The sequence below is a fragment of the Ambystoma mexicanum genome, chromosome 2p, assembly GCF_040938575.1.
Source record: "Ambystoma mexicanum isolate Mex_15411 chromosome 2p, UKY_AmexF1_1, whole genome shotgun sequence".
NCBI classification, from domain to species: Eukaryota; Metazoa; Chordata; class Amphibia; order Caudata; family Ambystomatidae; genus Ambystoma; species Ambystoma mexicanum.
Genome location: NC_090923.1, coordinates 993,142,646 through 993,160,258, shown reverse-complemented (window position 1 = coordinate 993,160,258; position 17,613 = coordinate 993,142,646). Strand labels below are relative to the sequence as shown.

General features: G+C 44.8%; 1 protein-coding gene across 1 annotated transcript in view; it reads left to right on the top strand.

Moving 5' to 3' along the window:
* The window catches only part of TSGA10IP (testis specific 10 interacting protein), a 333,990-nt gene that overhangs the window by 168,820 nt on the left and 147,557 nt on the right, over nt 1-17,613 (top strand). Inside the window, exon 5 of the mRNA XM_069643063.1 lies at nt 12,202-12,369. Within this exon, the coding sequence (XP_069499164.1) occupies nt 12,202-12,369 (168 nt within the window). The remainder of the gene's footprint in view (nt 1-12,201; nt 12,370-17,613) is intronic.

Here is a 17,613-nt window from a genome sequence, read left to right as displayed (position 1 = left end):
CACCTCTCAGTTCTATTTTAACAGCCTATTGAGCCATGTTCACCTCACTAAACCATAGTGAATCCAATCCACTATCTAGGTGTATCAGACACAACTTTACTCTATGATGACTCTGCACTCTGCTTTGTTTCAGGTGTTCTTTTTAGTATCTGGACCAATGTCCTGTACCCTAACAAGTTCATCTAAGGTAGTGTAGGGAGGTGGTTGATCCTGGCTTTGGGAGAAAATGTTCACAGTTGGGGAACAAGGGGAAAGAGTTCCTCCCTCACTGCTTTATCAGTGAGGGCATTCCCTTTAGTGAAGTCATCTTGTGGGGCATTTCACAACCACCAGTTCAGTGTAGAAGTGCATCTGCGTTTAGGTATTTTTAATGAGTGTACCTGCAGCAGTGAGAAACTCTCTCGCCATAAGTGCCTTTAGTCATGAATTTAACTGTATTACCATGGGATAGAATGCATGCCCTGCTGAATATAATCAGGTCAGCAATTTGGGCACAATATACATCAGTGATCTGTGGACTTTCAATTACCTCATATAATGAACAAACAGCATACCCAGGTGTCAACTCCCCCCATTACTTTCTCAAAGAAGAATTGTTTACGAAAGAGTTAAGATTTGCATTCTGGAGTAGACAATCATAAAGATCCTTGTGGATAGTTGTAAAGGTAGCAGTTACAGTGAAATAATCAGTGGCTTCCAGTTCTGCCAGGCATGGCAACAGTGAAATAGGATTCAGGACTGGATATGGACTTAAAGTTACATTCGCAGAATTCAACAACATCAGTTCATATTTCATAACTCAGGAAGCAGACAAATGTAGTGTTTAGGCTTTCAGCAATAGGACTGTTACTGCATTGTGTACTGTTACAGCAACAGATGAAACTAGAACCAGGATTTCAGAGTACTGACCACTAACGCACCCGCAGCAACCGACTGCAAGAAAGGCATTAGTCCCACTTCAACTGGTTCGGGTGCTGTTCTGTAATAGGTTATTGGGTAGTGCTTATCACTGTGCAGTATTGCGTGGGCATACCCATATGTTTCATGGCAAAACTAAGTGAACGTTGTTTTGTAATCTGCAGCACTGGCAAGTGTGTGCTATATCTCAACTGAAGCTTGCTCTGCCTCTGGGGACTCTGAGAAACCTGAAGGTGTCTCATTTACTAGTCCCTGGGGATCTGTCATCCAGGTGGCCAGGACACAGACATTCTCCACACTGCCCTGTCATATTTAGTTGGGATATGTCAGAAAGGAGTACACCATGTCCTCTCCAGGACGGGGGAGGTCCAAGCTTCCCCCTGCCATGGCTGACCTGATTAACTAACAAAGGTTCCATGTATCCGCCCTGCTCTTTTGTTCAGCCCTGCAGCTGGTGGAAGATATTACCATACTAACATAGTGTACTTCAAACAGGCCCCCACGGGGCCTGGCTGCAGAGGTTAATAAAGAAGACAGGAAACCACAACAACCTTTGATATGTAAATGTGTCAACCTGAAGCCAGCCCCATCCTCAGTGTCATTGACAGTGAATTCTCATTTCTGGGGCTGTGTGTTTACAGTAAGCCTACCTGGTAAGGAGACCCCATTAATCAGGTACGAGGATATGTTTTGCAGAAAACAGAGAGTCTGGTCTCACCCCAAATTCAAGGAAGACCTGCCACTTTAAACAGGAACCACAGAGAGATCCATTAACTAGAAAGACTATTTGATAAACAACAGACAGAAAGATGGGTGGGACTTAGTATCACATGTTTTCACCCCTTTACCTTTCCTGTTGCAAAGCACTCTGGTTATGACCTAATGCGTACAGGAAATTTTTGGTGGGGACCCCAGGATTGGTTCATTAAGGTAGGCTTAGCCTACACTAATCACTGTGACCCATTTGGCTTTAAAAGATGGCTGACCCCCTCCTTTGGCATATCATCTGAAGACTTTGCAAGGAGTAGCAAGAAGAACTCATCATTAGACCCTGGCTGAAGGTGCAGTCTGCCTTACATCTTCCGCCAGTGAAGGAAGGCCAGGACCTACTAAGAGAGAAGCAAAATCCCTCCCCTAAACATCTCCCAGGGAATAGAGGGAGATAGTGAATTCAGAGGACCCTCTAGCCGCTCCAGAACTGGTACACTGCCAGCACACAGCATGCCCTGCTAGGCTCTGCATCAAGCTTCCTAGGTTGGAAGTGCCAGAAGGTATCTGAACCCGAAACCAAGGACAAAGCAGCTCCCTGTCACACACTCCACAGCTTTGGGCCATCCGCCTTAAAGGTCGACACCAGCCCATTGAAGAAGCTGAGAGAAGTGCCTTATTTATTTATTTATTTATTTGTTTATTTATTTATTTATTTATTTGGATTTGTAGAGCGCACGTCAGCCCGGGGGCATCTTGACACTTGTTACAGACATATCTTAGTTGCATATACACAAGTGATACATAATTTACAGGAGCAGGTATGATATTTGTACAAAAGTGCAGTATATTTACATAGGTTAGCGAGTGTCACATATTATTGTGCAAGGAAGGAGTTCTTAAGTTTCCTATGAAAAATCGGGAGTGAGTAAGTTCTCCGCTTTAATGTCTGCAGGTAGAGCGTTCCAGGACTTGGCAGCAATGTAGGGGAAGCTTAGGCCACAGGCTTTGGCTTTTTTGATGTGTGGGATATGGAGAAGTTGGTGTATTGCGTGCTGGTGGGACGTGAGGAGGAGGGTTTGGAGATCTCTGATAGGTAGGACGGGCGGAAAGAGAGAGGCATTTGTGTGTGAGGGTGAGGATTTTGAGTGTGATCCGCTCTTTGACCGGGAGCCATTGGGCTGAGTGTCTGGCCTGGGAGATATGTTCTCTTCTTGGGATGCTAAGAGCGTCCCAGAGAGCATTGTTCTGTGTGACTTGTAGTCTGCTAATTGCAATAGTCCAGTTTGGCTCCAATGGTTGCTCTGGCTATTGAAAGGCAGTTAGGTTTTGAGAGCATTTATAAGTTTGGTGGTATGCGCAGATGAGGAAGTGATTGCGCTGACTTGTCTGGTCATTGATAGTGAGGAGTCTAGCTATACTCCTAGTGTCTTGACAGCTATGGATACTGGGATGATGGAGTTTTCAATGGAGAAGTTGGCATACAGTTTATCCAGTTTGTCTAGGGTGCTCTGTTGACCTAGTATCATAATCTCAGTCTTGACTCCATTAAGGCAGAGGCCAGTAACTGCTATCCAAGCCTAGATGATGGAGTAGATCATGTGGAGTGCCTTGGCGTCTTTGTGGTATGATCATGAGAGAGGTAGTACTTGTGTGTCGTCCGCATAGTTCGTGTATGTGATACCATGTGAGTCGAGTTTGTCAAAGAGAGGCTAAGTGAACAAGTTGTAAAGTGTGGGTGCAGTGCAGGATCCTTGAGGGAACCCGCAATGGATTGTAGTGGGTGTGGCGTTAGCACTGTCCGAGAAGATTTTCATGGCTCTTCCCTCAAGGAAGAAGGTGATCCAGAGAGCTGATTCTTTAGAGAAATTGGCTGAGTGTGTGATGTGTGAGGTTAGGGTCTTGTGATCAACCAGATCGAATGAGGCTGAGAGATCTAGGAGGAGCAATAGGGCTGGCTTGCCCTTATCCATGATTTGGGTGATCTGACTCTTTAGATCCACCAGGGCCGTTTCGGTGCCATGTCCTTTCTGGAAGCCTGATTGCCTGGTCCATAGGATGGAGTGGGTTTCCAGAAAGTGTTGGATTTGGCAGTATGCAGCTTTGTTCAATAATTTCAGGAGGAATGGCACTGTAGTTATTGGTCTGTAGTTGTTGGGTTGAAGGGGGTCGAGGGTAGGTTTTTTTAGGAGGGGGCGGACCCAGATCTCTTTGAGGCTAGCTGGGATAATACCTGATTTAAAGGACGCATTGATGAAGGCCGTAAAGATGGCGCAAAGCAGTCTGCGCAGTCTTTGATGAGCTTGGGCGGGCATATATCGCCTGTACAAGGGGAGGATTTGTGACTTTTTTAGTAAGTTGATAACTTCTGGTTCAGTGATGTCCCTGAAGGAGAAGTCAGGTATGGTGGGCTTAGACGAGGCGGGTGTGGAGTTGGTAGGCTTGGTTCCTGTCTGTTGAGGTAATGCTTTGCAATTGTCTTTGATTTTCTTTTGGAGAAGGTCAATTTTGTGTAGCATGGCAGCTTGGATACTAGCCCACCGAGCTTCATCTTTGATTATTTCATCAGGTGTATTGGGGGGGGGTGAACGCTTTAAAAATGGCGAAGATTTCTTTAGAATGTGATTTGGCATTAGAGATTTGTTTGTTGAAGGCGTTGGCTTTGGCAGCGGTGATGGCTGTTTTGTATTAGTGGGAGATTAAGTTAAATTTGTTTTTGGCACTGCTGCAGGGGTTGGTTTGCCAGTTTTTTAGTGTTTCTCTTTTGCGGGAGTGCATTGAGTGCAGTTCTTCAGTGAACCAAGAGTTGGTGTGTAGTGATTTCTTTTCTTTTTTCCATTCGAGTGGTGCTATTTCATTAATAGCTTTAGTGATGACATCTTTGTAGATGCCTGCTAGGATATTGGGGTCATTAGCGAAAGGGGGTGCTAGTTCGGGGGTGTTGAGGTAAGGACTCAGGTTATACTCTTTAAGCTTTTTAGAGCTTCTGACTTGTGCAGTGTTAGCAGGCTTCAGAGGTTTGTGGTTTTTAGTGATGGGAACATCACTTGATGAGCATCAACCGACATCCGCCTTAAATAGCATTTTCAAGCCAGAGGAGTTCCTCGAGCTGCAACCGACTGCAACACTGACATCTCGACCAGTGCTTCAGAACTTCTGACCAGCACTGCGACAATGATTTCTGACCCAAGCCGCTGTGTAGACCAGCCTGCAACAATTTGTCCATCTTTGCTCGCCATACCTTCTTGCTGCCTGATACCCACAGCTGACTCCCATCTTGAACTCTGTCACAGAAATCTGCAAAGCACACTGAAGCCGACTCGACCGTGTAAAGCACTAAGAACACCTATAGCACAAGATACATTGTGGTTCTGTCCCCCTGGTCCTTCCCAGAAGGCTCCTAAAGACATATCAAGACATATTGCTCCCTTTGTGCTGAAGCCAAGTAACCTAAACTGTTGTGGATATCAACCATACCGACTAATCCCAAGTCAGTATCCAGAGACATCCCTTTTCCTTCTTTGAAACTGTCTGCCCTCTGCATTCCCTTACACAGTTGGTTGTATTTTTCGTAATGTTGCTAGAATGGTCTGTTGTGATACAAAATAAAGTAGATCTTTTTGATACAACCTTGTCTGGTCCCTTTTATCATTGGATAATAATTGCATTTTCACTGTGTTGCAACTAACCAACCTTTCGGAGATAAGCCTGCCATTCGGTCCATGTTACCAAAATTGTATAAGGAGGTTTATAATTTGCATGCGTTAGGTAAGAACTGATGTATTCACACTGTGTGAGACTATACAACACTTATCTGCTTGGTATTAGGTAACCCACCTTTTGGTACAAGGTCTGTACTACAGAAGTTGGTAGTGCGATTGAGCAACTAACCCTATCTCAAGAGGTGTAAATGTGAGCTGTAGAGCTGTACAAATAAAATCCGTACATACAAGTAGCAAAGTAACACTTACACTCAAGGCTTCAGTTATAAAAAGTTATTTAGTTAATTAACATACATTTTTAAATAAGAGTTCTTTAAAAGGGCAGTTTGTCGTAACAATTTAAATATACTTTTTCAGAGTCAAAACACGTTAGTAGATAATCTTTGGATAAGCTTCTTACACACTTCCTACACCCTGGGGTGACTGCAATCACAAGGACACTAATTGCATTTGTATATCACACTAGTTAACTTTGCAGATTCTGAGGTTTGTAGAAAGGAAAGGTTAGAAAGGAAAAAGGTTAGAAAGCTTATCAGTAGATGTGAGGACAACTAAATCTTTCAATGAAATCTAGGCAATCCTTTCCAAGCAACAATGGTATACAACAAGCTACCAACGATGAGGGACAAGCAGTATCAAAGTTAAAGGACTAGAAGAGTCTTCATGGAGCCAGGACAGCCAAAGTCATTTGGGACACAGTCTATGGATCTGATGCACTTCTTAGATCAAAGTCTTGCACATAGTTAGAGAGATTAAGAAAAATCAAGTGTAGGGTCACAAGCTGTTAAGCCTGTGAGAAGAGAGTTAAAATCAACTCTAAAAAGTAAGCCAATGCAATTTCCAACTGAGAAGAGCGCGGCTAAAAGGCAAAAAGGTAAGCACCCCAAGCCTAAACAGTACCTCAGGTTTGAAGAAGAGTGGTCCAGTTGTATTCTGTCTTGTTACAGAGGTGCAGACCATTGTTCCTGAGCCTCAGTCGTGGGGACAAGAGGGAGGACGTCTGGAGGGCTCCTGCGACGGTACTTGGGAGGTCGTCGGCAGCTACAGGCTCTTTTCGGTTCAGCGGCACTTTGTGTTTTCAGAGCTTAGCAAACAGCGCAGTTGCAGATCTTGGACACCGGTTGGACTCTCTTCCCTCCCTCTGTCCTGCACTCTGATGCAGGGACTCTAGATCTGGAGGTCCTGCTTCTTGAGGGTCCTTAGGAGTCTCCTGGAGCATCTAGCCGGATTCGTTCCATGGCAGATGTTGCACTCGACTACAGACACTCGACACCTGGCATTTGGCTTCTGAAGCAATGGAGAGGCACAGAAAGTCGGGGATGGTGGTCCAGTGGAGTTCGTCCAGGGGTTAGTTGGTCCCACTAACCCAAGGGGAGAAGTCATTCCGTCCGGAGCTTCTCTGTCGAGGTGAAAAGGAGGTTCAGCACAGCAGCATGGTTTTCACCGGGCAATTCAAAAGTCTAGGAGGTTGCTGCATAGTTCATCCACAGTTTCATCGTCGCTAGTTCTCCCAGTGGTCGACGCTGCCTGTAGTCCCAACTTTTAAGCAGGTTTCTTCCATTCATGGACAGCCTAGGCTGTCAATCACACAACAGGGTGGCTGTCCTGAACAGACAGACAGCCAGCCAGCCAATCAGAACTAGTTGCATTCACGCATTCCTAGAGACAAAGGACAGCAGAGTTTCAGGACCCTCACTCACATCCTGTCCTTCCAGACACACTGGAGCCAGGGGCAGACTTCAGGGCTGAAGCCCACCAAAGGCAAGACAAAAGGCTCAAATCTGTCTCCATGAACACAGTAAAACCCAAGAAAGACACCTCACAAACAGAAAATGGCGAAAAAAGAGGACAGGGGGCATTTTTACAAAATGGTCATCCATGGGTGCTGTACTGTACTACAGCTGAGGGTTCCGCCTGCGGTAGAAAAGCACAATGGTAGGAAAAAGTAAACCACTGCCACCAGCCATTTAATGTAGTGAGGAAAACATCCAAATGTTACGTAAAAACTTAGCTAAGGGGCTTCTAGGTAACCCCGCAGCACTCCACATAAAATGGTGTGTTTTGGACCTACAAAGAGTAAAGGCCAGTAATGTCAATTTCACTTTACTATTCTTGGGAACTGTATTTCACACCAGAAAAGGTATTTAAACCTTATGAGAAATTGAAAGGATTTATCAGTGACACTGCACTGAAGGTGCTGTGTGTCACCAAACAAAAAGCAGATGCCTATGGAGTTTGTCAGACTCCAAACACAGTGAAAACACAACATCCAAATCAGGTCAAAACACATGAGAGAGTAAGAAAAAGGTCTCACTCACTCCAGGGTTAAAATTCAAAAGTCGTAAGTCCAACAAAAGAGATGGGGGTCTCTAAGGTTGCAGGGAATTAGCACAAAACTGTAAATTCTCCCTAACAGCGTGTTATTCAAATCTGTTCAGATCTCTTCTGGCGTACTAGAGGTTTGGGGCTGATTGATTGTTTAGAAACCGATATTTGCCCCATGAACACTGGTGCCCAGGAAGTTGATTTGTCACAGGCAAGTCTTTATGATCTGTCCTTATTACCAACATCCTTCCTCACAAGACTGTATTAAAGTTCTACGTTTTCCAGTAACACACCAAGGCTCCCTTCTCAGTCACGGAGTACCTGAGTTCCAATCTTTGGAGACACTCTCAGACAAAGGCAATCATTTTCTCCTCACCACCCTGAATCAGGCATAACACACATCCCGAACCAGTGTCACTGGTATTGGTATACAGGATGGTCTCACATTGACAGTGAAGGCTCCCTTGAAATCTCTCTCTCTTTTGGCTTGAAGAAACTCCCTCTTGCACTCACCATACCACATGAAATGGACTGTGTTCCTTACCAAGTGTCAGCAAAATGCTTGACAAATTTGGAATAATACTCCAACAACCTAATTAGTTCCGTGAGATATTTCCTGGTGCAGGATGCATAATGTCCACAATGGCCTGCAACAAGGTATCCTGGGTCAAACTCCCTCAATTATAATACCATGAAAAAGGCACGTGATAGGGGTCTTCTTGACGATATTTAAGGCTAAGGCTCAGGCCTGCTTCCTTGTGATTCCATAGAACCCTACTTAATCTCAGATCATTCTCAGGTTCATTTTATCCTAATACTAGGATGGCATCTTGGTAGCAGACAACTCCAGGGTCCTTGCCAAACAAGTGTAAAATGGCCTTTTGAAAATTGCTGGTGGTGGACACCAGACCAAAAGGCATTCTCTAATACTGAGGCAAACCAAACAGTATTGTGAAACAAGTTAGGCCCATAGATCGGGAATAAAGCTTCAATTGGCGATAGGCTGAGATGAGGTCAATGGTTGAGTAGGCCTTTGATTTTCACTGGAATTCAAAAAGTCTTAAGTATTGAGAAGTGCAAAAATGTCCTCCACAATCTGCCTTTACTAGACCCCAGATCAATACATATGAAAGCCACCAAGGTATTCCTCTCTCCAAACCCTGGGGTGTTTCTCACACCAAACTCTATGCTGTCTCTCACTCCCCATCTTCTGAGGTATCTTACTTCCCAACCTCTGGTGTAGCTACCTCCCCAACCAATCTACTCATCTAATCTCTGGGATATCTATCTCCCCATACTCTGAATTCACTCTCTCCCCACCCTCTGGGTTGCCTCTCCCCAAAACCATTGGGTATCCTCTTCCCACCTTTTGGGGTAGCTCTCTCCCCATCCTCTGGGCTGTCTCTCCTCGACATCTGGGATATGCTTTGCCTTCAACTTCCTTTGATCTTCTTCCCCTTCACTTTCCTACTCTCAAACTACTGTGTCTATTTTTGTCCATGTCCCCTCCTCCTCTCGTCTCCCAGGTATCTTGCCTCTCCTCCACCCCCAAAGCACTTTTCTCCTCTCCTCCAACAAGATCCTTCTCTCCTCTCATTCCAAACTCCCATACCATGTGGCTTTCCTGTAATGATGAAAGCAGGTAACATCATCATTATAACAAGTCAGCTTTATTGTCTTTATTTTATGCAGCGTAGAGAGAGACCCCCAACACAGGCAATGTCCAGGGTCCAACTGACAGCAGTCAAAGAACAACATTCTAATGCACTAGCACTCCATAGCAGATGACACAATGGAGTTCTAACATGGAATGGTACAGCCCTGTCACAAGCCATAGTGGCACTGATTAAAATGCATTAACAAAAAATGCATAGAAGGACATGCAAATGCACAACCTACATACAACACACCTCCCTCCCCTAAAATAAAAAAAAACTCTTTATTACAAATTACTAATTAACATTACCAGGTGCAACACATTGGAAATTGTAACATCCGTGTTATAAAACATGAACACATTTTAAAATTGCAGATTTATCTTTTTACCTTTGCAATTCTAGATAAACTCCAGACTTGACCACTTTCCACACACACAGCATTTTTGTAAATTTGTGTCACCCTAATAGGTTCTGAATAAAGTGGTTCCCCCTTCTTAGAGACCACCGCCCTTCTTATGCGCACCAAATCCCCAACCTCAACCACAGTTTTCCTTTTTGTATTTTTCTCATTAACTCTCTTCACCCACCTATCTTTGCGGGCATCCATCCTTTTCCTCACGTCATCCACCACTGTATCTGTTTCTCTTGCCCTACCCAACCAGGCAGGTGCTACACAGGTATTAGCCTTCCGTCCTCTCATCAATTCAAATGCACTGATTCCTGTCTCGATCCTTGGAGCCATCCTTAATGCATACAATCTATCTCTCACTGCTAGCTTCCTGTCAAGTCCACTTACATTCGCTCCATGAATAGCTTGCATAATGGATCTGTTGACCCTTTCAACCATCCCATTTGCTTGGGGATAGTATAAAGGTGTCCTTTTGTGTTTGATACCACATTTGCCAAGATACTCTAAATACATTTTTCCCACAAATTGTGGGCCATTATCAGTGAGGATACTTCTGGGTAAACCCTCCCTTTCAAAAACGTCTTCCAGAAATTCTATTATCCGCAGACAGGTAACATCCCTCATAATCCTAAACTCAGTCCATCTAGAAAAGATATCAACCAGCACTAGAATGAACCTTCCTTTACCCTTCCTTCAGAACCGCCGTCTGCAATGCGGTCTGATTTCTGGGCAGCTTATGCCACTCGGAACGGATGGTGTCGGTGCCCGCCTGCGCCCGTGAGTAGATACGTTTCAACAGGGCACAGGGCACATCAAACCAAAATCAGACAGCCACCTGCACGGCCGCCTCCTGGACATCCGTTCCTCCTTCGCTTGGTTCCTCCGATCCTGCAGCCAAACGTAGCACAGCCACTCCACGCTACGTGTCAGTTGGGGGTCTCTGTTTCAGCTCGCCTTCAAAAGCGATATTCTATTTATCCCATCCTCGTCGCCATTGTAATGATGAGAGCAGGTAACACCATCATTATATCAAGTCAGCTTTATTGTCTTTATTTTATGCAGCGTAGAGAGAGACCCCCAACACAGGCAATGTCCAGGGTCCAACTGACAGCAGTCAAAGAACAACATTCTAATGCACTAGCACTCCATAGCAGATGACACAATGGAGTTCTAACATGGAATGGTACAGCCCTGTCACAAGCCATAGTGGCACTGACATAAAATGCATTAACAAACATGCATAGAAGGACATCCAAATGCACAACCTATATACAACATTTCCCTCAGTATTTCCTATAATCACACAACCCCACCTCCATTGTTGGTCTTAAGACTATGGGTCACAGGTGTGCATGCCTTGAGTCATTAATTGGACTGATTTTCTTCCTGGGCAGTGTTTTCTGAGTGTTTGTGGCCGGAAACCCTTTCTCTCTGCAGAGAGGGGCTTCCATTTTGGATCTCAGAACACACGGGACGCCAGAGATAGTGTTTGTCAGCTGTCAGGGCTGACAGGGACCAAGCATTCTTACCTTACCTTTCCATTCCCAAGCCTTGTGGTAACGTATGGGTGAAAGGAGCCTTTGAGATTGTCAGATCCTACGTCTACAAAGAAGTTGGTCCAGGAACAGAGCTCAGGAGTTACCACCAGGGATTTGCTGTCTTGAGGCTCGTGGTCTTTTGAGATGGGGAGTCCTCTTGTATTTCTCTGCAGCTCTTCTGGCTGCATTGACATTCTTAAAGGGGTCATTTTGACTGTGCCACCCTTATGTCAAGTCCCTTTCAAGCTCACAGGTGAGGGTGGGGCAGACACCGCTGGCTGATCAGCCAAGGTTCTCTTTTTGTACAATTTTCGAGTGCCCTTCAAGGAGGCACCTTATATTAGGTTTGCACCCCACTCAGAGATTGAACTCTTCTAAATCAGATGTACGAGGATATAAATATAACAGCTGTGCACACTCACTGCTCTCAATCACAGGCAAGGGAATCCTCACCACGCCGCTCCAGGCCCCTGCATCGTATATCGTGTGGTGGCATCCGGGCCCCTTGGTCAACCTATCCCCAACCCACAGAGTAAGGCGAGGCACTTGTTTACATTGCCCACATACACTATGCACATGATACAATAATTAACAGTGTGCCAGTGTGTCTGTCTACACTATACAAATCACGCAGTGTATACGTATGTTTTTGAAGCCTGTCTGTGTTCCTGCCAGTACTACATAATAATATATCTCGTCTGAATCTTTTAGTATGTTTTATGTTGACGCGCCCTGTTGCCTGTGGGCTTTCGGCGTGCTGCATGCATATAAATAAATAAAGCATATAAATAAATAAATAAATAAACAAACAAACAAACAAAAGTGCAAGGTTTACAGTGTTTCCTTGTACATGGTGCGTGCAAGCACATAGATCAGTATATATGCAAACACGGAACTACTATGTGTGCTCTGCTTCACTACAGGACCTCGCTGCTGGAAGCGGGAAGGCGGGCCCAAGAGCAGAAGGAGGTGGAAGACCGACGGAAGCGCAGGGCCCAGCGGATACGCCGCAGGGTCCAGAAATGCCTCTCTGCCCGCAGGACATTACTTGGAAAGAAGGAGGAGCTCAACAAGAAAGTACAAGAGCATCGGTATTGTATTCATTTATTCTTTTACAGCCTTTTTTTTCTTGTGATGTATTTTACTTCTGTCTGTTAAGTGCATCTCTTAGTGTTGGCAGACCCATCCTTCTATCAAATTGTACGTGAACATGCTTGTTACTAGTTACTCAATCGACAATAATAACATGTTTATTGAAATAGCACTTCATGTCATAACCCTCCAGCTTCTAAGCACTCGAATAATTGATGTTACTTTGTGTACCCACTCGGGGCACTCGTTTTATTGGCCTGGGTGGGGGTGGAGGAGGTGGTGAATTGGTGAGCTGGTACAACATGGGTATTGAACCCATGACACATTGCAGCCTCCTGTTCCCTATCCTCCCAGCAAAGACTAGATAGGGGCGGATAAAAACAAACAGTGCTAACCGTAAGAGACAAGGCAGACGAAACCAAGGAGGAGTTTCCAATAGTACCATGCAGTGCTACAAAGAGGCGGGAAAAGCAATATAGCCGCTGGAGCAGATTTAATAATGATTACAGGAGGCCGGCAGAGTGGGGTGGAAAGATGGCTTTTGATGGTAGAATACAGAATAATGGGCCCCACTAGGATTTTTTGGGTAGCTGAAAAACTGGAGCGACCAGAGTTACCTCGAGTTTTTCAGTCTTTCTGGTTATTAATTGCAAACCCACCCGTAGGTGGTACCTCCAATAGATGCTTGGAGCTTTTACCTCCAAAAGAATTGAGATATTCCCACCGGTGAAATTACCTCTTGAGGTAATGCCTTCATTTCGCAATTAAGTCCTGTGGGACTTCAGAATGAGGAATACCACAACTGCTTATTAGAAGTACTAATTACTCTACACAAAATTAGAGTTACCATCACTGGTAACTTTGGAATTCCCACCTGATCAGGAGCTGTGGTTAGTTCCCATTCTGAACTCCCATTGGACTTAATTTGGTAAATGGAGGACCTACCTATGAAGGTAAATCCACTGGAGAAATGCCTCCAATTTTTTGGAGGTTATGGGGCCTCATTACATGTTTAGTGGTATCCTGCCGGTAAAGATGGTGGGATACCACTAAAATGGAATTACCATTATCGGCACTTGGCCTGCCAGAATTACGGCAGATTGCAACTGCCGGTAAAGGTAGGTACTCCCCATTCCATGGGACTCCATGGGGGGAATTGCCGGTATTGCCGGGATCGGCAATACCGGTGCCAGTAATTCCGGCAATTTTTGCTGGTGGGGTGGCAGAATTACCTCCAGCTCTTGGCTGGAGATATTTGCGGCCCCCCAGAAACATGCCAGTAAATGGAGGAATTACCGGCACATCAATTCTGCATCGAGAAACTCTTAATGAGGCCCAATGCCTCAATTCATATGCTGGAGGTATAAATATGCCCTTATTACGAGTTCAGCTGTGCAGTACCTTTTTGATGATACTTCAGTTACCTCCACTTTTCTGGAAGTAAGTACCATCAGTTTTTCCGCACTGCCAAATTCTGAGATTGATCTTGATCCTCCAGCACAGTCCTGGAGGGAAATTCTCCACTTTAAAGCCAAAAGGTGGCAGATTTAAGTCTGTTGCTGGTAAATCTGCCAAATACTCAATGAAGTCATAGTGACTCCAGAAATGGGGTTTAACAGTGTCATGTCACCGCTCGTAAAAGAGCGGTAAATCTTCCTGACTGACTGACAGTAAGCTTACCGAGTTTGGCAGTATTTCCACAGAAATATTACAGGAATACTGGCAAACTCGGAATGATGCCAGGAGAACTGAAATAACTGGAGGTAATTCTGTTACTTCAACTTTTTTCAGCTTTCTTCCAAACCCGTAATGAAGCCCTCATGGTCAGGTGGAAAATGCACAGTTACCAGTGGTGGTATTCCATCACTGCTAATACCTCCAAACTCGTAACGAGGCCCGATGTACCCGGTAAATCCATAGCAGTGAGTACCAGTGTGAGCTTGTGACCTCACTGTGGTTCTTAGGGGGGTGCTTTGTTGTATTTCACAGCCTTTACACATGCTTCTTGTCCAAAACACCCATGGCACAAACAGAATTTGACAGCCGAAAGCGCACCACTAAGCCCTCCAAATGTGTGAATTTCCTTTTCTTATCATGAAACACAGACCATAGCTAATCTTAAGCCTTACCTGGCTATCTGGCTATGAATGCTCCCACTGTTTGCTCCAGGCAGGCACTATCCTGCTCACAAACTCATATTTTCTAGATGTTCCCTGTGCCCCAGCCTTCCCTCCATTTTTAGTTTTGGCTATTAGGTGTCGCTAGAGAGTCACCTAAAAGCCAAATCTATTTTATAAGAGAAAAGAAAGGCAGAAATGGAATATTTGTTATGTTATGGGGTCTTGCACCATGCACTGTTTCCACTTGCGTGTTCTCCTAGCGCTCTGGCGGATTTGCAATGGAAGGAGGGTTGGGGTGCTGTTAGTGGGATTGAGATGGAGAAGAGCAATAGAGCTTTGATGTGGTGTTGGCAGCTTCAGTTCAGAGAACCGGTCACTGAGGGTTGGTACGTTTTTTTTCGTTCAGAGTTTGAGGGTGAGTTTTTGTACAGTTAGTTAGGAGTAACACATTTCCTACTCCTAACAATCCATTAAAGTGTGAAACATTTTCTGCCCCCCAAACAATCAATCCAAGTGCAACCCTCTTTTTGCCGCAACAATCCATCCAAGTGCAATACGTTTCCCACCCCCAACAATGTATCCAAGTGCGATACGTTTCCCACCCAACAATGCGTCCAAGTGCGACACACACACTGCCCATCCATCAGAGTGCAGTACATTCCCTGCCCCAATGATCCATCCAATTGCGATACATTTCCTACCCTAACAATCCATTTACGTGAGACACATTTCCCAGCCCCAACGATCCATTCAAGTCCAACACATTTGCTACCCCAACAATCCATCTAAATGTGATACATATGAGTGCACATGAGCAGTGACACAAGGCTTGTAGGCATTGTTTGGTTATTTACTGACCCATTGACTGGCCATGGCCATGCTAATCCCTGTCGCCATTCCCACCCACTTTCTGTCCCTCCCTGCCAAAACACATCCACCAGGGACCTCTTTGAGCAAACCTTTTCAAGCCGTAACATCAAACTTCATGCTGTAAAGTGCCTGCCAGTGTTTTTTTAAAGCAATCTTATGAGAGTGTCCGGTTTCCTTCCCCTATTCAGGCTATTTTCCCTTATTCAAGTTTCCTTCTCATTATTTCTCTTTATTAATCCTTTTTAGATTAGCCTTGTGTGGGTGGGAAGTTTTCTTTTGTAGTTGGTTTGGCCTTAACTTGCTGATTCAGAATCCTGGTTCTGACCCAAGGCAAAATGGAGTCTCACAGTGACAGCTCTGATTGGTTAGAAGACACTGCAGAACAACAATGAACATTCTAAACTGTCACTCTGTGCCTTTCATCATCAAAACCCCAGCTGAGAGGACGTGTTTAGTGGCTGCTCCTGCTTTAGACTTGGGCCTGGTGGATTTTATCCTTCAGGCGTTAGCAGTTGAGCGGCTACTTTCTTGGGGGTTTCTGGAGAAGCTATCAGTTGTCAGGAATTCGTTTTTGAAGACAGGAAACTCTGAAGATCCTTATGAATTCGCTCTGGAGATAAGTGACTTTGTTTGTACTGCAGCTCTGTTCATCTTAATGACATTTCCTTGAAAATTCGTAAAAAGTTATCTTTGTACTAGTACTATTGAACTCCCTGAGTGCGCTTGTGCGCTATTTGTAAATACGCGTACTACTTGTAATCTGAAAATATCGTTGAACCTTTGCACGTGCGAGTGTATTCAACTGCGCGTGTGTTTGCCAGCGCGTGAGCTCCGTAGCACGAGAATCTGTTCGTCGCGTGAGAATTCAAGAGCGCGTGTGTTTTCCAGCGCGGGTGCTCCTTAGCGCGAGAATCTGTTTGTCGCGTGAAAACTCAAGAGCGCGTGTGTTTTCCAGCGCGGGTGCTCCTAGCGTGAGATTCATTCGTCGCGCGAGAACTTTATAGCGTGTGTGTTTTCAAGCGCGTGTGCTTCCTGACGCGATAATCTGATTGCCGCGTGAGAACTTTATAGCGTGTGTGTTTTCAATCGCGTGTGCTTCTGCACTAGAACTCAATTGCGTGTGTGGTTTCTTGCGCGTGTCTTTTTAAGCGCGTGTATTTGATCGCGAGTGAACTCATAGCGCGTGGATTATAAGGCGCGTGTTGAATAGGCGCGGAAGTTCTTCAACACGGAAATTTTTTAGCGCGTGTGTTTTTCTGCGCGTGTTCTCGTTTGCGCGTGAATTCTACTTGACTTGGTTAGGCAAGCGCGTGTGTTTTCTGCGCGTGGATTTTGCTTACCGTGCGCGTGTTCTTCAACGCAGGAATTTTTCAATGTGAACTTCATCTGCATGAAAACAACCCACGTGTGAGCTTAACACGTGTTTCCTCAAGAATTCACAAACTCAATTGAATTGTAAATAGTTTGAAAAAACAAAAGAAAAGTTTGAAGGAAAAGGAAAGAATAAATAAAGACAATTTAACTGGACATCTAGTGCATTTTGGAAAAGAGACAAAGAACTAAACTTTCCAAATTTGCCCAAAGTAAGAAGTTGCTGTGAATTTCAAGAGTCTCAAGTAAGAGAGATTTTCAGCTTCTTTAAAGCTTCTCTAAGAAATTTCAAGAGAAGAGCCAGGTATGATTCTTAATTATTAGTTAAGGATTTAAAGTCTTTCCCATTCCTAAGGTTAAGTAAGTAAATAAAGGAATTGTATCTGCTTTTCTTATACCTCTGCAGGTTCAGCTCTGGTTAGCCTTGACGCAGTCTGCCTGGTGTTGTTTTGTTATCCACTTCCCCCTTTCCCTTTGGGGTGTAGTTTACAGAGCTGAATTGAAATCTAGTTCTGGGAATTACATTTCAGGGGGATCGTCGGGGGTTCAGCAGCTTCCGCAGACACAGGACCTCTCAGCCTGACAGAATGAAAGGCCAATAATTTAGTCCGCCCGAGCTGTCACGAACCCCGACAAATCCATGGAGATGTTAGGATCTTTGATCAGGGAGTTACGGGAGGAGTTGAAAATATCTCGGGATGAAAATGCCTTACTTAGTCAAAAGGTGGATGACTTGAGTGTTAAAGTAACACAAATTCAACAGAGGGGAGAAAGGAGAGAGGATGAGGTTTCAGGGGGCGCTGGTTCTCCACCTGAGTTAGAAAGAGAAGGTGAAGATCATTTACCACAAATACAACGGGCACCTCCAGTGGCAGAAGGGGT